General features: G+C 48.9%; 1 protein-coding gene across 3 annotated transcripts in view; it reads right to left on the reverse strand.

The window, feature by feature from the left end:
* Positions 1–1,046: 1,046 nt before the first annotated feature.
* LOC142557610 (uncharacterized) overlaps positions 1,047–27,710 on the reverse strand; it is a 38,107-nt gene continuing 11,443 nt past the window's right edge. The window contains exons 2-3 of one of the 3 annotated variants that reach the window (XM_075669574.1): positions 20,849–21,039; positions 1,047–11,671 (exon numbers count right to left, since the gene is read on the reverse strand). In XM_075669574.1, the coding sequence (XP_075525689.1) occupies positions 9,602–11,656 (2,055 nt within the window). In that variant the 5' untranslated portion in view covers positions 11,657–11,671; positions 20,849–21,039 and the 3' untranslated portion in view covers positions 1,047–9,601. Of the gene's footprint in view, positions 11,672–18,911; positions 21,040–27,710 lie in introns of those variants that run through there. The other 2 variants (XM_075669575.1, XM_075669573.1) reach the window with 2 other exon arrangements.

A 27,710-nucleotide genomic window follows, 5' to 3' on the forward strand; every position in this document is an offset into this window, starting at 1 on the left:
GCATCGTGTTTTATTTATTCTTTCTTTTTTCGTTGAACAGCTTGGCTAGAGTTAGCTGCAGCAAGTTCTACATACTACTTATTTGTAACCAATTTAGCCTAACCGCCAACAATTTACCCACCACTGCCGCTGGGTAAGTTTTCTTTTTTTTGACCCTCCGACAATATTATGCTAGAAGCCGTTCCCGTCAACTGCTGCGATAACGCGCAGCTTTGGCGCTCGACAATATGCGCCTCGTTTCATGCCCCACACAGATTAATAGCAGTGAGTACTGTAGAGGTCGCAATGACGCTGTTGTGTGCAAAGCAGAGAGCACGAATTGAGGACACGTACTAGGAGAAAGCATTATTCAGGTTATCATTAGCATTATCCAACACACATGTTGGAAACTACGTGAAGCGAAAGATAATAAAGTAAAGCGGTTAGTTGTATGCTTTGCAACTAACGGTGATGACGAAAGTTCTGTTTACTTCCATCCTAAGCAACGTGTAATCTCATGGAACACGATTCTCGAAGTCCTACTTAAGTAGATGCATAGTGCCACGCTCATGCACAGCGATATCACGAGGACGCAGTCGATGTAAGATGCTTGACGATGGAACGATGGCGATGACAGGTTGAAGCACAGAAAGCTACGACGCGTATCAAGCAACACTTATCTGGATTGTGGAGAAAACCCGGAGAAGGCGGGAGGTGGAAATTCGTGACGATGAGCTTTAAAACGAGAACAAGGTAAAAGCGGCAGCCAACGGCGGCTTGAAAAAGACAAGACCACTTGCCGAAACGTTGGTACCCGCTTTTACCTTGTTCTCGTTTTAAAGCTCATGGTTATGTGGATTGTGTACCTCTTTGTGTGACCGCGGAACATACCCATCTGGAGGATCGGCCAAGACTGGCCACACCCCTGTGGCACATACGGGACCGCTAGATTAAAGAAAACAAGGAATCCGTGAAATATAATTCACTATTCCATTAGCAGATCAGTGTGCTTTAGAAATGTGTGTGAGCCGGCATTATATGTCCAGGTTTTATGTACCAAGGTAGCCTCCTTTTTACGCAGCACTGAGGTGCTTGTGCTTGGTCAGCAGACAATGTTTACACACCTGTGAGCCAGTTCGCTGGTATACATTGATTAGACACACATAAGACTAGAGAAACCAGAGACTAGAGACTTTCTCTAGTAGAGAAAGAAAACTTCCCTCAAATATCGCTATAATCACAACGACGGAGATAAGAACGACGACACTGGCGCTAAATTTCAACTGTTTATTTCGAGAAACGTATTTTTTCCTACATGAATCTCTTGCACATGTGAACTGCGGCATGACATCATGTGAAAGATGGTGCTGCGTGCATAACTACTTGAATTAGCGATTCAGTTGCAGATTGCGATACTGAAGCGCTGCTCACGCACCTATATGATAAATTTTGAACCTCCCTCGTCTTTCCTCTCTCTCTCTCTTGAATATGAACGGCTTCGATTAATTCTGGAGTCAGCTGTACTCAGGCTCTGCCCACGACACTGCACTGAGGCGCGATCGGGGATCGTTGTTCAAAACGCGCCTTTAGTTTACGTTCAGTTTCGCCTCACGCGGTTGGCCTAGGCCGACGGCGTGAGGCGAAAGTGAACGCGAACTGAACGCGCATTTCGAACAGCGATCTTCGATCGCGCACCTGGTCAAAAAAACGCGTGCACCCGCACTCACTGCTATACCTATCAATTTCCTGGGGGAGAGGGGCGGCGGAACGGGAGAGAAGGGGTTGGGCAGACTGCATCCTAGTGCACAGAAATTGCGAACGGGAGGGGGAGGAGGGGTGTTCGGTGTTTCCTCACCCTGGCTAGACCTTTGCCCACACTCGACAATTAAACACAAGTCAAGCGCTAGAACAATACCTTGTTGTATTCTTAGATGTCTTTCCTTGTCTTTTTGGCGTAATAGCTGCTGTTTCTTTTCTTTAGATGCACCAACTTTTTAAGCATGAAATGCTTTGAGCTCCCTTTGTCGGCGACCTTCAAGCCAGCTTGAGCAACAAGCCACAGCCGTTGTCCGGGCACTCAAACGAGAACATCCAGGAAAGTTGCAAGAACAAAACTAGATCAACCGAGCAACCAGTAAAAACTCAGGAAAATGCGGTCTCCGACCCCCAACCCTTTGTACAGGACCTCATTACATACGCTATTTACTGTCCAAACAAGTATTTTTAAAATATTGCTTGCCACTTCTTCCTAATGTTTGTTCACAATATTACTCAAGCTGTAACTTCTAGTACGCTGAAGTTTTGTCATTTCCAATAGCGACGTTCAATATACACATAGAGGGCCCCACATATTTCACTGTTAGCTCTTGGCACTGAGACAGGGTTGCCTGTGCTTTTCTGAACGTCAGCGGTCCGTGAGTTCCGCGGCGCGGGTGTTGCGTCGCCTCCAGAGATGGCGCCACGCTGCGTGGCGCTTCCTTCAAGCGCTTTTCTTCTTCTACCTGGGCAGTGCGCTCTGTCTTCTTAGCGTCTTTCGCTGCCTGTCGTGCCGCGTTCAGCCGGTTTTCTTCTAGCTGGGCAGCGTCCATATGCACCAGTGCACAGTAAGGCGCGGTGCGGTGTGCCGTGGCGAACATTCACTACGCCCGTTTTAAGATTGTGGTTCGTATCATCCCCAACCAATCTGCTTTGCCGGTTGCCACTTCTTGTTTATATCTTCTCTCGATTGCGATGCAGCCAGCATTTTCTCTGTAATGTTGCCTGTGGCAGATAGCATGACCCTTGAGCTAACTTCCTCGACGACGCGGCCATTACTTCTACGAGAAATCAAACTGCCTAATTGAATACTTAGCATAACTACACTAATTACCCTTCTAAGTAATCCTTTTACGCCACATACATCACATTAAGAATTAGTGTCTTTGCAAGGCACACCAACTTGGAACGAATTCTGAGGATGGCACGGATTTCGAGAGACGCGCTATCAAATTTAGAATAAAAATGCACTGCATCCCACCGACTTTTAATGAAAACGCGGTTTTTTACATTGAAGCACACAAGTAACTGGGACGCCAATGCATTTCGTGGGACACTTCGAGAACGAATACATCGAAACTAGTGTAGTTCAGAGAATCAGTTCTAAGTGAATGCGCCTTGCAATCGAGTTCATCCGCTACAATTCCTGGGGTTCCATGTTCAATAACGTAACTAATTAAATATGCAATTAGTGAAGTTATACTAATTATTTAACCAAGCAATGTGGATTTTTCGTAGAAGTAATAGGTGCTTCACCGAGTAATTTAGCTCAAGGGCTATAGAATTGTGTTATCTGCCACAGCTCATTTCTAACTTTTGTGCAGTTAAAAAAAAGCACCTGGTATAGTATCTCAGTATGACAGGCAAGCTAGCCCGAATTAACACCTTAGTGGAGAGCACTGCATCACGCAGCGTGGTTACGCAAGCCATCTCTCCGTGAAGGCGTTCACATCACCCTATCGCTCTCAAAAAGTAGGCCCAACACGCAACCCTGCACTCGGGGTTCTCGGCCCAGTCTTCTTGCATGGTTTCCGGTAGGTTTCATTAATTCGATCCGTACTTGTACGGATGTATTTTTCCGCCACACTGTGCATGTCGTCTAGCTAACCGATACACTCGCGGAACTTCGGTCATTTTCCTATAAGTCATACATTTATCACCTCTGCTACAACCTTGTGGCTGCCGCACGTTGTTGTCGCGCACGCGTTGTCTTTTCCGAGGGGCTGCACGCTGAGCACGGCTAGCATGGCAGCGGAGGACTCTCAAACGCCACACGCGACATGATCACGTGTTTCACAGACTTTCCCTGACTTCAATTTTTGACTCCAGTTCTTCCCTGCGTCGATGGCAGTGAATTTGATTTTGATATTATGGTGGCGTACGCTGCGAGAAACTGCCAATGTAGCAGTAACTAAGCTCGGAGCTGGAGGAGCATTTTGAGCCTTCTTTCTTTCCCTTCTTCTTTTTTTTTTTTGAGCGGCGCGGGGAGAGGGGCGGGGGGCTGGTGGGGAAGGAGGAAGCGTACATATTAGACGCAGCGGCATGTATATACGCGGCAACGGTTTTGTCAGGGAAGACCGCAAGCAGATAGGCGTTCTAATTACACTGCACGAGACGAAGGACCAGCTGTCACACGCCAATCATCTGCGGGCACCGAGTCAACAGTTTCGTCACAGGGTCACTACGTGACGAGATAGACACGACCGACCACTCAGAAAGATGTCCCTCGGAGCTGGTAGGAAGAGATACATAGTTGTAGCAACCACATAGGGGAGGCTCAGCACTTTGAAAGTTTGTATATGCATTCAATAACAGTTAAATCCTAAATCATTAAATCTTAACAGTTAAAGAGAAATAAAGCAGTACCATGAGGAAGCCCATTTTCACGTTCGAAAGCAGCTGAACGTTCGGTGCACGTTCGGTGCAGGTGTTTTCAAGGACAGCTATATGACTGGCGCATTAATTCAAGCGAGAACGTGTCTGTGCAACAGGGTTCCAGAGGGTACGACCATACAGGATCCCTAATAACAAAAATAATTTTGACAGCATGTAGCTCTTTCTTTTAATTCTTCTTTCTACTGCTGTTCGTACAGTTCCAAAGGGGTCCTTTTCAGAAATTTTATAGACAATAGCCCATAAAGTGAATTTGGTCTTAGCTGTCGCAGAAACCATTAGGACAGCGAGTCGTCAGGTTTGTATTACTTTTACATTGTTTTACTTTACAAAAATCATCGTTTAGCACCAGACTATTAAGTTATCGTTCGTCGCAAGAAGTGCTTTCTACACCGGTATTGCAGCGAAGCTGTTACCCTCTCTGTGGTCGGCATTTCTCGTGACCATCCGTGAGCAGAAATTATCATCAGCAGCAATGGCTCATCTCCCTCGTATTGTAGAGGCTACGGGCACTCAGCAAAGTGAAGCGAACAGTGCATACATTCCTTGGAATGACCCATACAACGTACAGAACAACCTACGTTTCAATAAAGAACAAGCTCCAAACAAGCATCTGCCATCATCTCCAGTGGCTCATACACCCGTAAGCAAGCGATTGATTGATTGATTGAAAACACGGCATACATTCATTGAGAACAGCATACGTTTCAATAAAGAACAAACTCACAACAAGCATCCGAACCATCAATAAAGCATTGCATAGCCATTCAAATTGACGGCATTTAACTGAACGCCGCTGAACGGTCCTTCGAGGTGTGAACTCCTCGCGGGCAAGTGAGCGCGTTGAGATGCTTGGCACGTTTTCATATGGCCTTACCGAAGCGCAGTTAAAACGCAGGCGAGAGCTTGCACGGACAAGAAATGCGCAGAGAACATTTCACCAAAGCGACTATAATGCTTTCGCATTTCCACTCGTTAAGTAGTCGCAAGTGCCACTGCCGAATTTTTTTTTCCATGTATTCATGTTCACACTGTCGTGCACATAGACTAAATGGAGTTATGTCGATATTGTTACGTTGCAGAAGTAGGGGCGGAATTTGGCAACTCCCCAAACTAACGCTAGGCACTCCCGTTCGATAACAGACAAATTTCTTTCGGCGGGTGACAGGAGTGGACTGGCGCATGCAATTACGTGCCCTGCGCTACGCTGCCATTGAACAAGTACAGCCCCAATTCCATGGCCACTGGCATCCGTGCGAAGTTCAGTGGCGGCAGATGGGTCATAATGAGCAGGCGATGAGGGAGCCGTGAGCAAGCGAACGAGGGTGGAGAAGGCCTTGGTTTGAGCAAGGCCCCATGTGAAAGCGACGTCCTTCTTAAATAAGTCGGTGAGTATGCGAGTGACTTCGGCGAAATGGATAAAACGACGAAAGTACCACCATAGACAAACAAAGATTCTTACGTCTGCGGCGGAAGACGCAACGGGAAAGTTCTGGACAGCGCGAATCTTGTCAGAGTCGGGTTGAACACCAGAGGCATTGACGAGATGGCCAAGAACGGTAATTTTACGACGTCCAAAGTGGCACTTAGATGAGTTCGATCGCAGGCTGGCGCAATAACGATATTATTGTGATAGCAAATATACACATATACTAGTTAAACTGGTGTCAGTGTTATGTCCCAGTCTGCTTCAGCCCTCATCGGGTCGCGAAAGGGAACGCCGAATTCGCATCGCGCGTGAAGCCAAACACAGCCTTCCGCGATGCCATATATGCTGGAGGACTGGCACGTGGGCGGAAGGCAGAAAAAGGCACTTTGCAGCGCGGGAAATGTACCACAAGGCGCTGGCCATAGCATAACCAAAAGTGCAGGAAAAGCCTGTCTCTTATTGCTGGTGAGGTGAGATTACCCGCTGGGTGCCCTCCGACGTGCGTATATGTCCGAGCACCCACACGCCTCGTATCATTAAAGGGGTCCAGAAACACTTTTTAAGCGAAGCTTGTACCGGCTCACAAGTTTCCATGGAGATATGGTCACGCAAAAACCCAGTTACTCCCACAGCAGAGCCACTACGGGAAAGGGCAGTTTGGTGAGTTGACAGCTACCGGAGCGGGAATCATTAGCAAGGATTCCAGCTGCATAGGCGCGCGCTCACGCCACGCACGCAACCAATCAGAGCCGTTTCGCTTCCGCCGGGGAGGGAAAGGGCAGGAAAGGGCTTCGCGCACGCTGCGCCGCCTTTATTTCCGTTCAGTTCATTTTCGGAAAACGGATGAGACGGCCGCGCGTTGTGCGTTCCCCCGAGGAACTGGCAGCCTTTTACGAGCGGCGGCGAGAACTCGCCCGTGAAAGAGCTCGGCCTAAATATAACCTGATGTAGGGTGAGCGCGCGCACACGACACGTCACGTTGGCGAGCACAATAGCGTTTATACTTCGACAGATGGTTCGACGTACTTGCGCCGCCAACATAACCGGACGCGGCCAGCGAGCTCCGATGCGTCCGGCGTCTAACGACGCTCGCCGATAACGCTGGACCATTAACGCGCCTTTACAGCCGCCCGAGCGCAGGCAATCAGGCAGCAACGAGAAGATCTCCCCGAGCTGAGGGAGCGGGAGGCCGAAGCAATCCGGCACCATTACCTGTGGGTTACTTAACCGTGACGAAGGTCAGGTGCACGCAGGAGAAGCTTCACATACCCCCATTTTCCGGCAGGGGAGGGGTCGGTCATTTTTCTGTAATTAATCATAGAATGAAACCACTAATAATTCCGCTTGTCGAATCTCCTGTGGTGAAAATTTCTCGAATCCTTGCAGCACAAGCGAAGTCATACGTAGTTATCGGTCAGGTAAGCGGCGTTCTCTTTTCGTTTTTCACTAGCGTGCTGGAATCTACACAGAGGAGACGGTTAGGTGGTGCAAGGGTGCAATGCCCCCTGGCTCCTCCCAAATGTTGAACTCCTCGGCAGCGAAACGGCTCATGCGGGGCCCCGTGGCGGTCGCAGTAACTACGCTACACTTTTCAGCTCGGAAGGCCACGCAAAGTAGACGCAGCAACAGCTGTGTATATACCGCAAGTGCAAAGATGAAATGGTTTTTCTGTCTTTTTGAGATCACATACATATATAATTTTACTCAACTCAAATGAGCAATAAGTGAATTACTGAAGTGTTCTCACAATCAGGAAACCATGGGTGCTGCGGACTTCACTGCTCGCGATGACGCTGCATGACGACGTTGCGAAGGAGAGAGTACGAGGTTGTGACTTCCCTGCTACATACTGTGTAATATTCTGCCCACATGTTCACATGGCCCTCGTTAACAAAACGGCAGCGTTTTCTTACTATGTTAAGATTGTTTCAGGGCCCCGCCCTTTTAACCATAATAATAAACGAATAAGCGTCCCAGCAGCCCCTCCCAGCAACACTGTCGAAAAGTTATTGCTTTATTCATACAAACAACCTCCGATGGTTACAGCTTTCTTATGTTTTGCAACTCCGTCAGAATGCCGCCATCTTGAATTAGACTTTTTTGCATGGTACCGTCCCTGCCTGCCACTCAAGAAATTTGGGTTCGATAGTCAACGTGTTCGCTTTCTCATTTTTTTTATTTCTAGAGGAGAGGAAACATTATAAACAGCCTATTTCAACACATTCACAAGTTGGCGGCAGCTTTAGCCTAGCTGTGGCAGCGCTGATGTTACCGCTGACGGCTACAAAAAAACCTGACAAGCGTGATATAGAAGCAATTGTAAACGTAGGTGCTAGATAATTACATGTTATCAGATTATTATCGAACCTAGATAACAGCACAAAAAGCTAATTTGTAGTTTGCATTGCATATACGTTCGCAGCATTGCGGCAAAAGTCCAGCGGTGTCCGACTTTTTCATTCCTGTAACGCAAACCAGCAAACAATGCCCGTCGTGCCTCAGCGTCCTCATTCATCACGTGAAGTCCAACGTGAATATTCTTTTAGAATGCCACGTACGAAACAAACACGTGAACACACACTCTGTTCAATTCTACCAGAAGCAGATAACGCTTGCGTCACCGCATGGTATTATGGCCAAGGAAGCGGTATTTACGGACGATGGTCGTAAGGTGTAGAAGTTGAGAGAGAACGCTGCGACTTAAGAGGTGGGTAATGTTCAATTACTCGCATCTGTTTCATTGTAGCACGCTGACAGAAAATTATTGTGAGAAAGCATTCCTTGAGAGATAACTTGCGTGTTTAGGTATAAGAAACTGTTTGAGGAGAGCGCTTTCATATTACAGCAAAAGCATATGGAAGAGGCGGCCCTAACCATGGTGAAGACAGAAATACCGTCGCACATTTATTGACTTTATTGCGATAGCAATTATATAAACACTCCAAGCGCGTTTCCGCGCCGGCGTCGCCGTGCGGTTCCCTATCAATTTCAAAGACGATAAAATCGTCGCCGCGCGCCGTATGCTGTATGTGCGAGTGAGAGCGCGCGAGGGTGAGCAGGCGGTCGCAGCTCAATCTCGCGCACGAAAGGGAGGAAGCGCGCCGTCTTCCGTCGCGCGTAAGGCTCCAGAGGGAGGGAAAGGCAGGGGAGCAGGGCGCGTTCTACTAAGGGCGGTGCTGACGGCCGCGCGCGCATGGGCCGCTGCATCTTGTAAGCCATCTGCTACGGGGGCACAGTCCACCGCGCGCTGTTTTCGCAGCTTAGTTGGCGTTCATGCAAGAGGCAGCACGAAGGTTAGTTCGCTCGCTGCTGCTGCCGCGCTTCCTCACTCTAGCAGTTTGACAGCGAGTTTCTGCGGTCATCGAGTGTGATGTGTTCATGTTTGCTTGTGCGCGCATGACAACTTAGTATGCCTATGTTTACAAGTTTATACGGCCGATAAACTACTATCCTTACTTCGTATAGCTGTCCACTAATACGCTATCGGAATCGATGCTTCGCTTTTCGGGCTCAACTGCTCCTTTTTTTGCTGCATATGGCAAACTTTTCTTATTGAAACGAACGCGAATGTCGCGGATGGGATTTTTTGTGTTTGTTGTATCTTTCAACTGGGAGAAAGGGGCAGATAAACTTCAGAGGACTCTACGAAAAAAAGTCACATATATCAACAGAGTGGAGTGAATGTTTCCCCCAAAAAATCGCGCTTGTAATTTGGCACTTGCTATCCTACCCAACCTCCCCACAGCACTTTCGACGTCGCTAATTCTACAACGCGCTCTGTAGGCGGCGAATTGATTCCTGCACTAGGCTCCTGCATTCCTCTCTTCCCTTGCCCGAAACGTCAGCAACTGCATCGAGCAGCGAGTCGCTTGTGGAGAGAAGGCTCAGGGCCCGCATAGACTCCTCGTCCACGGAAGAGTTCAACACGCATTCGACTGCGCGATTGAGAAGCGACTGATTCCTGTCGGTGATGCTCAGAATGGGATACAAGCTCACAAGAGGCGGGTCGTCAAAGTCAAAGGATAGAAGAACAAAGTTGTCCTCTAACGCGCGCGCTATAGATCGGACGGCATGCACTCTGAAATAGTAAGACTTAAACGCCAGACGTTTCAAGGTCCGGTTTCTACGTAATAGCTCTTGAAGGGCTTTGGCCACACGGTCTATGATGTAGGACTGGCAAAATTTCGCCTCCCTGACGCTTTTGTTACGGGCCAGACCTCGTATGATGGCAGCAATGTAGCTGTAGGAGTGGTCCTCCAAATCCACGCTAAGCTTCTTCAAAGAACTAGTGGTCTCGAGAAAGGACACCACAGCGTCGCCACAATCCTGAGAGACTGCTCGGGGACAGTTGATGACAAGTTCCGTGAGAGAAACACCGCCCGCGCGCAATGCGTCGAACCACTGAACGACACCGGACAACTTGGCATCCGCAGTCCAGCCAACGCAGAGTCGAGAAAAATGGTATTCCCTTTCTCGTAGCGACGCGGCCCAGTCTTCAAGACAAGGCACGTTCCACGTTACATCTAGGCGAGCACAGTGGTTAGCAGTAAGGGGCGAACTCGGTGTCCACGTCTCCGGAATGTCAACGGCGCCCAGACGAACGCACTCGACTGTGGTGTTGAGCGAGAGCGATTCTACGAAGCTCGACAAGGAGTCACAACTCAACGTGCAGTCAGAGATGTCTAGACGCTTTAAGGTTGAGTTTTGTTGCAAGGCCTTGGCTAGAGCGCCAGCGCCGAGATCAGTGATGCTGTTCTCGGACAAGCAGACTTCCTGAAGCGCGTCGTTCTCCCTAAGAATATCCGCGATGATTAGCGCACAGCTACTGATCAAGTTAATACCCACGAGCTTCAGGCACTTAAGGCCACGGTTAACACGTAGCGCCTCGAAGCCTTCCCAAAGGATGGAGTTCGGTTCGTCGTACGAGTAGACAAGTGCGAGCTCCTCCAATGTAGTGTTTCCTTCCAGTGATTTGAGCAGCGTTCCAACCGCGTCTTTTTCTAACCACCGTATAGAAAGCTTTCGGAGCACTGTGTTATGCCGCAACGCATCCGACAAGATGGCGGCACTCGATAATGCCAGTTTCATGTTGCCCTCGATTTCGAGCACGCTCAAGGAGGAAGAATACCTGACGGCACGGAACAATCTCCTCTCAATTTTTCTCGACGCGCCGTTCCTGATAACGAGACGGCGCAAGCTGCCGCTCCTAACCGCCTCAACGACACCTCCTTCCGACTCAATAGTCGGCATGAGCTCGTTAACTTCCAGGAGATCGAGTCCCGGAGACAGCTTAGCCAGGGCGGACGACAGGATAGTCACAGCGCGCGTTTCGCTCCAAACACCTCTCACGTCATCTGGGTGAACTCGGATCTGTTCAAGTCCTTTGTTCTGCCGTAGTGCTTTGCGAAGCAGCACAGGGAAGCAGCAGAACAAAACTGCTGTGTTACCCACATCGAGACGCGTGATGCATTGGTGCTCTTTCAGCAGCGAATACACTAGCGTGACACTTTCGAGGAGGGTGCTCTCCGGATTCTGGTGATCTAAGTTGGCGTCTGGAACCGAGCTCAGAGCTAACTTGCCGGGAGCATGTTCGAAGACGTGCATCGCAGCGTCGCGCATCGCTTCGTTCAGTGTGGGCAGGTACCACGTGATCCAGCAGTGGCTCGCGTTGTCCGCAGTCTTGCTGCACGGCTTGTCGAGGTCTACGCCGCGGGCTTTAAACTTCAGCGAAATGCTCTTGACCGTGGCTGCGAGCCGTCCGAAATCCACGCAGGGGATTTCGCTTTGGATGCCGCCGAGATCGCTGGCCCCCGATGCCATTCCGCAGTTCAATTTCTGAAACGAGAACGCCCACATACCTCATTAGGCGTAATCAAAGTGACAGTGCCGAAACAGGTTTATCCCATTCACAACAGTATAGCATGCATCAAAACTAAAATCTGGTCATTGATTCATGTTCTTCGCCGATATCGCTAGTGTTTGAATATTACAAAATAAGTGATGGAGGGCGTCACAAATCGGAGAGTACCTGTGCTACTCAAAAATGCAGAATAAAACAAATTTTTTTTACAGGCTTGCATTCACTTGTAAAGTTGGGGTGCGAATCATAACATAACCTAGCTCTAATGATCCGATTTGAGTTAATAACAAAAAAATAGTCGCACTGTCACCCGGAAGCACAATCATTCATTACAATAGCAACCTCTTACACAGTTACAAGAAGCAAGTTTCGTAGTTTTCTAGCTGGTACAACTTGCAGTAAACATTCGCTTACTAACCAAACAAGCATGATTTCGTGTCACGCGCCCACAGACAAACATGACACCTCACTCGATCACCGCGACCATTCGCTTTCACAACGCTGGCATCATGAGGAGCGCAGGCAGTCGGGAGCGCCGGGTGCTTGTCCCAAAACGAACGGTTCTTGCTGCCACTCCCTTGACCATTTCAACTGTGCTGTGTCTCTAAAGCGAGCGAGTGCGAACTTTATTTAGGTCCTGGGGAGAAAGAATTAAATCAATCCGGCGGCTCCACCCAGTCGAGGCCGGTACACAGAGCTCTTTGGCGACGGCCCGGGCCCTCTGGACAGCCTTGAGCTGAGCAATGAGCTCTGTGATTTTGAGCGCTGAGTCCCAGGAGGACTGGTCAGGAAAGTCTCTAAAACTCGGATTACTCGGCCTCCAAGATCAGTCGCGACATCAAGAAATAAATTATAAAATCAGCCATCGCTTAATCTAACCTCACACCGAGGGAAAAGTATAGGCGCTGTTTTGTTGCTATTATTGAGATCAGTTGTTTGTTTTGACCCTGCTACACTCGCGGACTTGCGAAGCGAAGGCCACGGAACTGAAGTGCACTGGTGGACGCGCTTCCACAGGTATAACCGCAACTTTGATTATGTTTTCCTGCGTCAAAAAAAGAGAGCATGTTTATTTCGTTTTCTAAAGCAAGTAATCTTAAACGACACTTAACCTTCACCAGTAAACTAGTGATATTTATTTGTATTTGTCTTAGTTTGCCCTTTCAGGTTTTTCAAAATGCGGAACGATCGCCCATTTTATCCATTCCTCAAAGGCAAAATAGCGCCCGCGTCTTCTGGTGAGCATAGAGTTTCCACCATGTATGAAGCTCAATGCTGGCGAATTTTCGTTGACTGCTGTCCCACATATCAGCTCTTTTGAAAGTCTGATAGCCAGCGTCAGCAATAAATGGCTGTCGAAGCGCGTAAAACAAATTTGTGCAACGTCTACGCGGGACCTAGGCGACCCCGTCTGAAACTCACAACCGTCGGCGTGGTGAAACTAGTTCAAAAGCGAGCTTATTTGTCCTGCGCTAGCGCTACCGATGCCGGCGTCGGTTTCGCGTTCTCGACCGTGGCGTGGTCTATCGGCCGCTTCGGAGCTCTGACGCAGGCTGCACATTGATCGCTGTTCACTGGCTAGCATACGCTATCGACAATGTCGCTGCTGCACGACAGCCATTGAGGAACTCCTCTTAACAGTTTCGCTGTAAGAGAAGTATCAAGATGTGCCGCAACGAGCAACATTACTGCGAACGGCTATGTGAATCAATTACACGCTTCGGCTACATGAGGCTGCCGATTTCTCCTTACTAGAAATACGGGACTCGACACGCGTGAGATGTCTATAAACATCGGTTAACTTTAGAAATTCATTCTGAGTAATAAAGTAAACGAGCTATGCAAGCTCGGAGAAGCCAAACCGAAAGTGGCGCTACACTCGCCCGCACTGCTTTGCGTAGGAATACATGTGCAGGAACTCCGCCCCCGTAGCTTCCATTAATAGCCGAGAAAAATTGGCCGCGAGCATCCGCAAGTCAAGAATATGCGTTGCTTGTGCTGGGAAGACTGCCCAAATATACAAAGATGGCTACGTTATCCAGGGTCACGACGGCGCTTTCGCTTGGTGCTGTGCTGAAGTTTCTCGACTGTGGCGTCGAATCGAGGTGTTTGGTTGAAGCCGAAAGGGTCCTTGATGCCGATAGCCTGGTACGGATCGGTGTCAAGCATTGCACCGACGAAACCGCAGAAATAGTTGCGCTCTGCGTTCAAAGAAGGCACGTGCGTACAGCATGCCTCTCCGAAAGGTTCAAGCACTTGTGCTCGGCATTTGATCCACTCCTATAGAGGTAATAATACGTAACTGTTTTCGACCTTCATAGGGAACACCACGCTGTGACTCGTGTTGTAGTATAGCACATGGCAATAGACAAAAAGTGGAGGACGTTTAATCTTCGCCTTTAAGAGCGGAATGCGATAGCATTCAATACCCCTGACTGATTTTCGTACTTCCCGGAAACTGCAGCTTATGTAACCGTAACGTTTACCGGGAAACGCTGGCGGCGAATGCTATATAAGCACGAAGGCAAGCTTTCTGGTAGAAACGCGGCCTCTTCCGTGGGCCGATCTCCTGTTAGTGTATCGCACGTTTAATATTTCATTCTGAGAAGAGCTAACATAAATGATATGCACTGTCGGTGTTTTTTTTCTCATTACATTTGTTTGTAGGCTGTCATTCTCAAAATTCCGAGCAATAAATTTTAAAGAATGAAAGACATGAGCAACTTTGGTGGTCGAAGAGTGGTAGGTATGCGTGGTTCGACATGGGGCCCTTAACCCTATCGTGTTAATATGTAGGTAGTAAGGTCTGTCGCACCATTAAAAGCTATACTTCATCAGTAACCTTCGTCGTTCTGTAAAAACGCGCAAGAAATTACAATTTATATCCGATCTTGATATGATCAGTTGTTGACGCGCGGCAAACGGAGCTTGGCTTTTTGGTGCACTTGTTTGTTTGCAAGGCCTCCTCTACCCATTACAAATGTCGCAAGCAGTGGTAAAGTGGTATCATAACCCGATGACGCACGCATGAGCCTGTCTGTTAAAGCGGCTGCAAGGCACAAAATCACCGTGTAGCTCAAAGCTATAGACGCAAGCGGCCAGGCAACTTTGTCATACTTCACTCCGTGATTCTTCGCATTGGACGCGGATAATAAGCTTGGTGCGCTGCTCAGCCGCTTCTCTCAGGAACCGCGCTGTTTCCAGCTTCTCTACCTTATTATCCTGTCGCCTAAGCCTTTCAGCATGACGATCGCAATGTATCATCGGCCTCTGCACCGAACCGCGCATCAGTCCTATACCACCAGACAAAGACACCCCGATTTATTTACTTATTATTATTATGACGGTTCGCGGACCAAAACCACGATCTGATTATGAGGAACGCCGTAGTGGGGGACTCCGGATTAACGTTGACCACCTGTGGACTGTTTAACCTTCGCCTAAATCTAAGTACACATGTTTTCTTTTTCTTTTTCTTTTTTTGCATTTCGCCCCCATCGAAGTGGGGCCGCCGTGGCCGGGATTCTATCCCGCGACCTCGTGCTTAGCTATCACGACATCTAGAGGAACCTTTGTATCTGAATGTCCACATTCCCATTGATGAAATACAATAGTGGATGGTGCCTCATTTTTGCCATCTTTTTTTTTCCTCAAGCAAATGCCCGCGCAAAAGGAAACTGTCCACACTTGTTCTATTAAAGGGACTGGCAACCGATGTTTAAGGACCTAGTTTTGTATGGCCCAGCGCAGAGCTCACCCTCGGTAGTGTTTGCATCTGCAGCGGTTACTTCCTAAAGCGCGTGGATAATTAATAAGCCGAATTCTTCGATCTGAGCAGCCTCTAAAAAAGTAAGAGTGCCTCCTCCAGCAACGCTGAGAAATGAGAGCGATGTAGGTGGCCCACCTCGCAAATTGTGAAAGCCGCCCATCGTTCTGCTTGCACAGGAATGAGTGTAACTGCGGTTAACCACCTACATTTTGACCTTTTCAACCACTTTTGAAAATAAAAAGTTGGTGCAACAAGTTCGCGTTGTTGTACTCACATTTCCTATACATGTACCGCCTCCTCCGCCCCCCCCCCCTCTAAAGAATGTACACGCCTATACCATGAATGGCTGGCCCCCGTCGTCGTTGTTCTTTCGATAGGCGAGCCAAGCCAACTCATCGAAAACGAAGGCGAAGGCAGCTCCACTTTTCTGCTCACTACAAATGAAGGCTTATCTGCACATTGTAAGTTGGGAATAATAATACAAAAGTATACTGCATTTCAATACTCATAAGAAGACCAGGAACCGCGTACAGCAGCAGAAGATCACGTGGTGTACATCTTATGCAGCTTCATGCTTTTGCCGCGTGGGTCGCCAAAGGACATTTTTCGCGACATTTAGTGATGAATTAAAAATATAAATCTACGCTTAATGAGAAAAACTTGGCATGTTTTAGCCACTAAGATAGGGAGTCATTCCATCAGCGGGGTTATCTCGATTCATGTTGTGAGCTGTTGTCCGTCCCTTCAACACCCAAACGAACTTGGGCGCTTTTCAGGGCTGGACAAAGAAACTTTGCAATTGTATGATGACACGATACAAGATGCTCGGGCAACAAGTACTTAAGATACAGATACAACAACCTACTGCAATTATTGTATCCGATACGATACTTTGCATTTGTGTCTTAAAATCCCACGATACATTCGCAAATTTCTTATTATGGGTCTGTATAGTGGAAGTGGCAAACGCGTATGCACGAAAATTTTTTGCTAGGAAATTTCTTAACTCCGATCTAACTTGTATCATTTGAATGAGATATCTGTTATCTCAAAGCTCTCCACTTTCTTACTCAAAATATATCACTTTCATTCTGTAAAAAAACATATTGTGGTTGCTTTAGTTGCTTAACATTAGAGATCTTTATACGCTGCGCTGTCAGCGATTTTTGCTTGTCACTTTTGTAATTGATGGGAGTCACTGCTTTGCTTGCCGGCCAACTAGCGGATCGTCATCTAATTACGAGAACGTCAGTAAGAAGTCTCTGCACGATAGCGCAAATACGCTGTGGAGTTTTACCCTGTAGAGTTTTTCTGCCTGCCCTTTCTGCAGGGATCTGGCAGAAAGGTAAAAGAATGTAGCTGCTTTTAGTTTTATTATGGTGGCTTAGTGGCAGCAGTATCAGCTTGAGAAGCGAAGTTTAGCTAACTTTTATAATTTAGCATGCTGATGTTGCGACAGCAGTATCTCGTTAACATACACGATACATTCTTTCATGTATCTGAAATACAGATACTAATACACGCCTTCCCAGACGTATGATGATACGGATACAAGATACCCAAAGTGTATCTAAAATGGTATCTGAGATACATGCATCTTCTATACTGCCTAGTACTGACGTTTCTCCAAATCTTCCGCGCGTTCTTCCGGAAACCATTGGCATGCGAACGCTTTTACAGGGAAGCTCCAGGCGGACACTTCAGGTGCAATGATGCCGTCGTCGTCGCCATCGTCATCATGTTCCGTATAAAGTCCAAGGGCGATAACAGCGTCACCGCGCGCCCTATGCTGCATGTGCTGTGCATTTGCTGGTTGCATGCGGCTGAAGCTGGAAACACGTCATAGACGTAGGTTCTTGGGCGTACCTATTTCGAATTGAAGAAGTAAGACCACAGAGCTTTTTCACTGGGCCGTCAGAAGTGTACTAATGTAGAGAATTAAACCGAACGAGCGGAAAGTACTGTGGAGGGCACGCGCACGCGTCGATCGGACTTGAGCAGACGACAGATGCGAGACCCCTGACGTGTAAATGCGAGCATAAAGCCCAGTTCTAGTGAAATTACGTGAGCGGCGCTTGCAACGCCCCTGCTACTGGCACTCGGAACTCGAGCAGAGGTGCCATCTGGGAATTCTCAGATTCTACCATATTGTCGCATTCGTAACGGCGGCATTTTTTTGGCAATCATAGAAGCCTTAGCAACCCTCTGGGCCTGTGCGATCGGCTCCAAAATGTCGCCATTACCAAATTCGACAACACGGCGGAATAACTCCATAATGTGCAGGACAATGCGTTGGAGCCCTCCTGGGGTTCGAACGGCGCCCAGGTCAAGTCCGTGGACCGTAACGCGAATCTTTATGCGAGCCTTCACGCGAACACGCGTTATTTGTCTGCTTTTCGTATATAACGAGGTAACACAAACGCAGCAGTCGAAGTAAAAAAAATTTTTTTGTGTGTTTCGCTCGCGCTGTTCTGATGGGTGTTTACACAGGCACTGTGGACCACACCCCTGAACGTCGTTCATATTTACATTTCTACATTTCTGAGCCAGTGCGCTTTCTGACCATATAAAGTAGACCAACTGCGAGCTTTAAGAGGAAGCTTTAGGTTTAGCTCGGGTCATAGTCTGATGGCGCCTATTAAGATACATGTAAAACACAGAAGCTCTTTTCTGAGACCACCATTGCGCCGATGTTAATGATATTTGTTACATATCAGAGAGAAAGTTATGTTCTAGTGACTGTTGCAAGTGCAATTTCGATTTAGGGCCTGAGTTTCTCAAAGTGAACTTTCAGACACTGGTAAGATTGAAAAATATCGAAGCCTTAAGTTAACAAATCCGTAGCTCTGCACCAATAACAGATATGGCAGGTCTATGAACTGTATCCGTTAAAGCGTGCAAAGCGGACAAATCTGAAATGTCAATTTATATATGACGTGAGTTTGTTACGCTGTTTACAACGGTTTCGCAACAGTTCTCACATGATAGTAGCTTACTTCAGAGCCATGTAAAATACAAAATTTTGTACAGTTTAGATGTACTATTAGGTGCAATTTACAGAACTGTGATGTCGTTTTGCATTGCTGAGTTACACAGCTGTAAACTTGACAGTCTCGTTTTCTGAAAATTTGCTATTCTTGTCGATTCTTATTGAAGGATTGACGGCATAAATCGAAAATTCGCAACCAACAGCCACTAGATTTTGACTTGTGCTTTTAAATGGAACAAATCTTAGAATTTCCGTCACGCGTCAACATATTTTCTGTGGCATTCGGCACATTTTCGGTTGAAACGCAATTAAATGACATCCATTATTTTCTCGGCGTAGAGCGGGGGGAGGGGGCGATGCCGGGCAGAGGAAGAGTAACTTCAAGGAATATTTCAAAGGAAATCATATGCGTACTATAAACAGGGTGGAGTGAATGTTTTCCCCCAAAAATCACGCGTCAGTTGGCACTTCCTATTCTACACAACTTCACCACAGCACTTCTGACGTCGCTAATTTCACAACGGGCTCTGTAGGCGACGAACTGATTCCTGCACTAGGCTCCTACATTCCTCTCGTCCCTTGCCCGAAACGTCAGCAACAGCATCGAGCAGCGATTGGCTTTCGCAGAGAAGGCGCAAGGCCTGAATCGACTCCACTTCCGGCGAGGAGTTCAACACGCACTCGACCGCACGATTAAGAAGCGACCGATTCCTGTCGAGGATGCTCAGGATCGGATGCATGGTGACGTAAGGCGAGTACTCCAAGTCGAAAGCGAGAAGAACAAAGTTGTCCTCTAAAGCGCGTCCCAAAGAGCGGACGGCGTGCTCTCTGAGAAAGTGAGCTTTGAACGCCAGGCGATACAAGGTACGGTTCGTGCGCATCAGTTCTCGCAAGGCTTTGACGTCCTGGTCTATGTGGAGGGACTGGTGAAATTTGGCCTCCCTGACACTCTTGTTACGAGCAAGGCCCCGGATGATGGCGGTCACGTAGCTATAGGAGTGGTCGACGGTCTCCACGGTAAGCTTCTTCAAAGAACTAGTGTTCTCTAGAAAGGACACCGCAGCTTCGCCGCACTCCTGAGCGACTGTTCCGGGACAGTTGATGACGAGTTCTGTGACCGAAGTGCCGCTGGCGCGCACTGCGTCGAACCACTGCACGACGCCAGACGATTTGGCATCCGCCGTCCAGCCGACGCAAAGTCGAGGAAAGTGGTGCTCCCCTTGTCGTATCGACAAGGCCCACTCTTCGAGACCGCGCGTATTCCATGTTACATCCAGGCGTGCGCATAGGCTCGCGGTAAGGGGCGAACTCGGCGTCCAAGTCTCAGGAACGTCGATGAAACCGAGTCGAACGTACTCGATCGCAGTGTTCTGCGAGAGAATTTTTATAAAGCTTGACAACCCCTGCCATTTCAGCCTGCACTCAGAGATGTCCAGGCGCTTTAAGGTCGAGTTTTGCTGCAAGGCCTTGGCTAGAGCGCGAGCGCCGAGATCGGTGATGGGGTTCGCGGAGAGACATATTTCTTGAAGGGAGTCGTTCTTTCGCAAAATATCCGCGATAATTAGCGCGCAACTGTTGACCATGTTAAGATTGACGAGCTTCAGGCACTTTAGTCCACGGTTCACACGTAGTGCCTCGAACCCGTCCCACAGTATGGCCTCCGGTACGTTATACGAGTAGAGAAGTGCCAGCTCCTCTAAAGTTGTGTTCTTATCCAGCGATTTGAGCAGCGTTCCGACCGCGTTTATTCCCACTCTTTCTATGGAAAGCTTTCGGAGAATTTTATTGCTCTTCAGCGCATCGGACAAGATAGCGGCGCTGGATAACGGCAATTTCTTGGTACCCCCGATTTCGAGCACGGTCAAAGAGGAAGAATACCCGACTGCACGGAACAATCTCCTCGCGATCTTGCTCGACGAGCCGTTACAAATAACGAGACGGCGCAAGCTGCCTTTCTTAACCGCGTCGGCGATTCCTCCTACGGACTCGACAGTTGGCATGAGCTCGTTGATGTCCAACTCGTCCAGTCCTGCAGATAGCTTCGTCAGGGCCGAAGACAGGATAGTCAAAGCGTGCGTTTCGCGCCAAATACCTCTGGCGTCATCAGGGCGAAGTCGGACTTGTTTAAGTCCTTTGTTCTGCCGCAGTGCTTTGCAAAGCAGCGCCGGGAAGTAGTAGAACAAAACTGCTGTGTCACCCACGTCCAGACGCGTGATGCATCGGTGCTCTTTCAGCAACAAATACACTAACGCAACACTTTCGAGCAGGGTGCTCTCGGGGTTCTCGTACTCCGAGTTAGCGTTCGGAACCGAGCTGAGCGCGAATTTGCCACAAGCATGTTCGAAGACGTGCATTGAAGCGACGCGCATCGCTTTGTTCAGCGCGGGCAGGTACCACGTGATCCAGCAGCGACTCGCGTCCTCCACAGTCTTGCTGCACGGCTTGTCGAGGTCTGCTCCACAGGCCTTAAACTTCAGCGAAATGCTCTTGATCCCTGCTGCGAGCCGTCCTAAATCCACGCAGGGGATTTCACGTTGGATGCCACCGAGATGACTGGGCCTCGACGCCATGTCGCCGATCATTTTCTGAAATGAGAGCGCCCAAAGACCCTTTTAAGGAGTAATCCAAGTGTCAGTATTGGAAAAACTTAATACCCTTCACGGCACAGTTAATGATTAAACACGCATCAAAACTAAAATCTGGCCAATTGTTTGTGTTCGTTCGCCAAGACCGCTAGTTTTCGACCCTTATGAAATCAGTGCTGGAGGACGCCACAAATCGTGTAGCACACACGCTGCTCAAAAATGCAGAATAAAGCGTAGAATTATTATCTTTATTACAGATTTTTCCGTGCAATTTACTCGTGAAGCTTAAATTCGGATCGCCACTGAACCTATACCAGTAGGTCTGAAATAAATGAATACATTATGTATTATTTGTTTATTCATCAAAAAAAAAGAAAAAAGGCAACAGCTGTTGTGCTATCGCATCACGTTATTTGGCGTGCATAGTTTCCTCGGATGCCATGTCTTGCTCGACCCGGCCAACGGTTGTCATTGTATACACGAACGTGTGATGTTTCATTTATCAATTATTTCTTATTGCCTTCTTTTTTTACAGCGAAGCTGTTAAGGGCTACGTTCCGCACTGTCGTGCCCGCGTGTAGAAAAAAAATCGCGAACATAATGCAATGCCGGGCCCTACCCGCGGCGGAGGTGACGCAGGCATTAACTCCGGCGATTTTTCGATGTCCCCTGATCTTAATAAAATGAATATATGTTCTCTTTTGCACTCTGTCAGTGCCAAACTATATGGTTGCAAGTCAATTCGTTTTTCTGAAAATGAATTTTAAACATTGGTTGCATTCCCGACTCATGACTTTCTACTGGTCACCCTGGTGGTGGTGGCAAAATTTATTGAAAAGCGGAAGGGGAAAGGGGGAGGTGGTTGACGGATCGGTCTCAAGTAAGGCCTCGGGCCTGCTTGGCCTTCTCCGCCCAGTCCACCAGTTCAAGCTGTCGGTTGACGTCACCGGACCTAATCCAGCCTGTCCAGTCAGTTTCGCTGCTGACGGGGGGATGCGAAAACGGGAGCGAGGTGCATTCCCACATTATGTGTGTGAGTGTCCCTGCTTGTGAACAGAGCCTACATAGGCCGCTTTCCTTGCCCCCTGTGATTTTGTTAATGTACTTTGGGTGTGGGTATGTATTTGTCTGGAGTCGCCTAAACGCGACCGCTTGCGTTTTATCGCGTTGCTTGGCCAGGGGTGGGAGCGTGCGACGCCTCCAGCGATGCCAACGTTTGTGACCTCAGAGACTAACCACCACTGCCGCTGAAATCCTCGCTTAAATCGCCGCTGTCCAGTTCGCAAACTCTGTGAAAGCTCCCTGTGTCGTCAGGAGACATCATCAGCTTCGCTTCTTCGGCATAGCGCCAAGTGTACCGCGTGTTTAGGACGCGTTCTGCGTGTTTACAGTATGGTAGTGTAGGATCTGACGCCATCAACTCATCGTGCTGTCACACGAATCAGCTACCCGTTTCGGTTTCGGTATCTGGTTTATTTGTTATTTAAAATTATTGATCAATTTCTAAGCAAATTGAATCACCCTACCGGTGACAGGACTGTTAGTGCCACTTGAAAATGAAAATATCCTAACATGGTTAAGGAAACCCCGGAGTTGCCCTTTAAGAACTCTCCATACGTGGGCCGATCCGGAAGATAGGACAATCCCGGTATGACCCGCGGCGGAAGTGAAGCAGCTAGGCGTTGAACGCTCCCCACACGCGAGCCGATCCCGAAGCTAGTGCAATGCCGGGACGACCCGCGAGGGCGGTGCAGTTCGCCATTAAGGGGCATACATACACAGTTTCGCTGGTCATCCCTTTTTACAGAGTGAAAGCGCACTGAGTTCTTTCTTGCACTTCTCTTTCAATGTTGCGCGCAGTACCATTGTGACCACGCCTCCACACGCATCCAAGAAACGCCAGTTCTGGATCTGTTTACTCGGGCAGCGCCAACGCCAGAGTTATACTTTTAACAATACATTCGGATCCCTGTGCGCGCTATACACAATACGAGTACACCTCCCTGTATCTTAATACTCCCTAAGCGCCACTGCCAAAGCAATCGATCAAAGAAACCGATAAATATCCGGCGGTGCCCACTGATTTCGTCACTACTCACGTGCCGCCAGACTGTTTTACTGTTCAACTCCCACACTTAAAAAACTGAAATACGAACTTTTTTTAATAGAACGCACTCACATTTTGGCACCTTGCCGTGGGACACGTACAGTTTAACACACAATGCATAAGTTGCTCTCGAAAATTTGCCGCCATGGCCCCTTTAAATGCTACCCAACTAAAACAATCTGTAGCATACTCATTCTTGTCACCCTGAGCAACGTGTAAGCTTCGTGCACCGCAACTGTCAGACCTTTATTATTACGCGATGTGTCTGCCGTACACCGTTCACAAGCCATGCCAAAATGCAAACAGAATATCATTCGGATGCACTGTGAGGCGTCCACGTAGTGAGGTCACGAGGACGACGAAGGCGATTTTTGTCGAAGGAAGAGGAGAGGTGCATGTGGGGAGAAGTATACGACGCGAAGGACAGTAGCTTCGCCCGTTTCATTCCTGCGTCTGTGGCCTGGTGGAAATTGAAGTGCGCACGCGATCTCGCGCCAATCGCTTCGAGGAGCTAGTTGGCGTTGGCGTAGTGGCCGACAACGCCTGGTAAATTTAGTGGTTTAGGCATCGCTGGCTGTACTGGCATACCAAGGTTGTGTGGCCAGTAGGGGCAATATAACGAGCAGGTCGGACAATAATAGTGCTACGGCAACGGGACCAAGATACGGCGGACACCGAAGAAGAGGAAGTGCGGGTGGTGGTGCGCTGGCTGTTTTGGATCGTAGGCGATCTCACCGCTGCCAACCAGATGTTTGGATCGGACTGCTGGTACGATCTGTTGGGAACTCGGCGCTGACGCCCGTGGTTGTACCTGGGTCGCAAGCCCCAAGGGTAGCGTTGGCCTGGCGGCCTGGGGTACAACTGGAAGCATCCGAAGGTCCCGGCAAAGCATGAGTCGACTGGTAACAACGAAACAACTTGTTTATTTTAACATCGCAAAGAGTTGGCGGTCAGGTTTGACCGTAGTAGAGAGACGGGAGAGCACTTCACTCAACAGAAGAAATCGGAGCCCTCCCTTTTGCGTCCGGGGGCAGCTGTTTTTATACTCTCGCAGTTGAGGGCAAGAAGGAACCCCTCAAAAGACGAGCACGTGAATGTACAATGGGCTAATGGTGACGCACACTGTCGTAGCGATGCCGTAGCACCATGACGAGCACGATCTCGTAGCACCCTGTCGAGCACGATCTCGTAGCACCCTGTTGTAGCGCTGCCGGTCGGGCACAATGACTGTAATGAGAGGATGGTCCCTGCTTTGGCATCGCCTGTTTCGGGCACAATGACTGGAATGAGAGGATGGTCCCTGCTTTGGCATCGCCTGTTTCGGGCACAATGACTGGAATGCGAGGATGATCCCTGCTTTGGCATCGCCTGTTTCGGGCACAATGACTGGAATGCGAGGGTGATCCTTTGCGGTCGCATCGCCGCAGTCGCGCCTGGAAACACCTGCCGATGAGTGTTGCGGCGACGACGATCGGGCCAAAATGTCTGCCGCCCCGCCGCAGTCGCGCCGGCAAAACCACGTGTCGCAGGCGAAACGCAACAGACCGCCCCGCCGGGGGAAGGAGATCCCGATGGACAGGGGACTGCATCCGCTGTCCGGAGGGATGTCGCTCGATGATGCTCATAACCGAAGTCGGGCGTCCCTCGACGTTTCTTGAGCGCAGCGCACAGAGAAGGCCTCGTTCTCTCGTTCAGGTTAGCACGGGACACTGCAAAGTGACTTCGGGAGAGTTCACATTTTTGTTCTCGTTCCCGGCAAGCGTTAGAACTACGCTGAAACTCAACCGCTCAGTCAGCAAGCACGGCACAACCCTCACTAAGCCCTGCCAGGCTCTTTCCCCTTTTTATACCACTGCCTAGTTCCTTACAGTAGTCTAGCATCACTCAGAACGCGTCCACAAATTGAAAAATTGCACTAGAAAGCATATCATCACTTTGAAACACTAAACAAAAGCAATATGTTAAAAAAAATCCTGCCTCAGGAAGAAAAACATCAGTAACAAACAATTTTGAGGCTGATTCCTACGTTAGGGGCTTCGACTTAAGCCATCGGCGTTACCGTTGAGACTCCCCTTTTTGTAACGCACCTCAAAGGAATATTGTTGTAAAGCGAGGCTCCAGCGCAGGAGGCGGCCATTTTTGGGAGAGATGGTCTGCAGCCATTGGAGAGGGCAGTGATCCGTCTCAATGATAAACCTCGAGCCGGCTAGATAGCATGACAATTTCTGAACGGCCCACACGAGACACGCACACTCTTTCTCGGTGGCGCTATACGCCTGCTCACGACTGGTCAGCTTACGACTAGCATACAGGACGGGGTGTTCTACTTCTCCATTTTCCCGTTGGCACAGTACAACGCCCATGCCTCGCTCACTAGCATCGCACTGAACAACGAACCCTTTTGTATAGTCTGGCGATCGTAGCACAGGCTGGCTTGTTAGGGCACTCTTTAGGGCGCTAAAAGCTCTTTCCTTTGTCTCGTCCCAGACGACTGTTTGAGGCTCTGTTTTTCTTAGAGCATCCGTCAGGGGAGCCGCGATATCAGAGTACCTAGGGATGTACCTCTGATAGTAGCCGGCGACACCTAAGAACGACCGAATATCGGTCTTTGTGCGCGGTTGCGGAAAGTCTCGCACAGCGGCCACTTTTATTTCAGAGGGGCGGCGACGACCCTGACCAATCACGTGACCGAGGTAGACAACCTCGGCCTGTGCTAACTGGCACTTAGGAGCCTTTACTGTCAAGCCTGCTTCGCGCAGGCGGGTTAGCACTGCCCGCAAGTGTGTCATATGCTCAGACCAGGATGCGGAGAATATCGCTACGTCGTCTAGATACGGTAAAGCGAATTCTTGCTGTCCCCGCAACACTTTATCCATGAGACTTGAAAAACAGTATGGCGCGTTCTTCAAACCAAAACTCAACACTTTAGGACGGAATGTTCCCATTGGTGAAATGAACGCCGCATACCTACTAGCCTCTTCTGTAAGTGGAACCTGCCAATAACCCCTGACAAGATCTAGGGTGGAAATAAACTGAGCGCTACTAACTTTCTCAAGGCGCTCCTCGATGTTAGGGATCGGATAAATTTGATCCTTAGTGATGGAATTAAGCCTGCGGTAGTCGACGCAAGGACGAGGTTCCTTGCCCGGTACCTCAACTAAAATCAAAGGGGAGGTATAATCACTCTCACCTGCCTCAATAACACCGAGCTGTAGCATTTTCTTTACCTCAGCCTCCATAATATCGCTCTGGCGGGGTGACACCCGATACGCCTTGGATCGTACTGGCTCTGTGGAGGTAAGTTCTATATCATGAGTAAGTACAGAAGTCCTACCAGGCCTCTCAGAGAACAGACCTTGAAACTCTTGTAATAGCTGGTGTAGTTCGGTTTTCTGCTCAGGCGACAGCGGCGCTTTACTGATAAGGTCACTAATGACTTGACCGGTGTCTTCCCTGTTCGTCACTGAGCCTAGTCCCGGAAGCTCGACCGGAAGCTCTTCAGGAACGTTTACCATCATGCACACCACTGCTTCCCTTTGTCTATAAGGTTTGAGCAGATTACAGTGGTAAACTTGCTGTGCTTTCCGCTTTCCTGGCAGACTTACCACGTAGTTAACGTCCGACAGTTTCTGAACAATTCGTGCTGGGCCCTCCCACTGCACGTCTAGTTTGTTGTTTAGCGATGTGCGCAATATCATGACCTCATCGCCAACCTCAAAACGACGGGCCCTGGCTGTCCGATCATAATAAACCTCGGCCCTCTGCTGGGCCTTTGTCATTGCTTCACCTGACAACTCCTGTGCCCTTCTTAAGCGTTCGAGGAGCTTAAGTACGTACTCCACCACGACTGGGTCGTCGCCCCTACCTTCCCATGATTCTCGAAGCATGCGAAGCGGAGACCGAAGCAGCGACCGTACACCAGTTCAGCTGGCGAAAACCCCGTAGCCGCATGCGGCGCGGTCCTTAAAGCAAACATCACCCCAGGCAGACACAGCTCCCAGTCAGTTTGATGTTCAAAACACAAGGCTCTCAACACGCGCTTCATGACGGAGTGGAGCTTCTCAACGGAATTCGACTGTGGGTGGTACACTGAGCTGTGTAGCAGCTTTACCCCACACCTTTCGAGAAAAGTTGTCGTCAAAGCGCTAGTAAACACTGTGCCCTGATCTGATTGAATTTCTGCAGGAAAACCAACTCGCGCAAATATGGACAGTAGTGCATTAACTATCTCAACTGAGCTGAGTTCTTTAAGCGGCACTGCTTCAGGGAACTTTGTCGCTGGGCAGATCACAGTCAAAATGTGTCTTGTACCCCGTGGCTGTTACCGGCAGAGGTCCCACTGTATCAATAACGAGCCGTCTAAAAGGCTCCGTTATGATAGGTACCAATTTCAACGGCGCCCTTGATTTGTCCCCTGGTTTGCCCACCCGCTGACAAGTGTCACATGTCCTCACGAAATGGTCTGCGTCCCGAAAACACCCTGGCCAATAGTACTCTTGCAAGAGACGGTCCTTAGTTTTCTTAACTCCTAGGTGTCCGGACCACGAACCCCCGTGTGACAAGC

Source organism: Dermacentor variabilis, chromosome 9 (genome assembly GCF_050947875.1).
Source record: "Dermacentor variabilis isolate Ectoservices chromosome 9, ASM5094787v1, whole genome shotgun sequence".
In the NCBI taxonomy this organism is placed as follows: Eukaryota; Metazoa; Arthropoda; class Arachnida; order Ixodida; family Ixodidae; genus Dermacentor; species Dermacentor variabilis.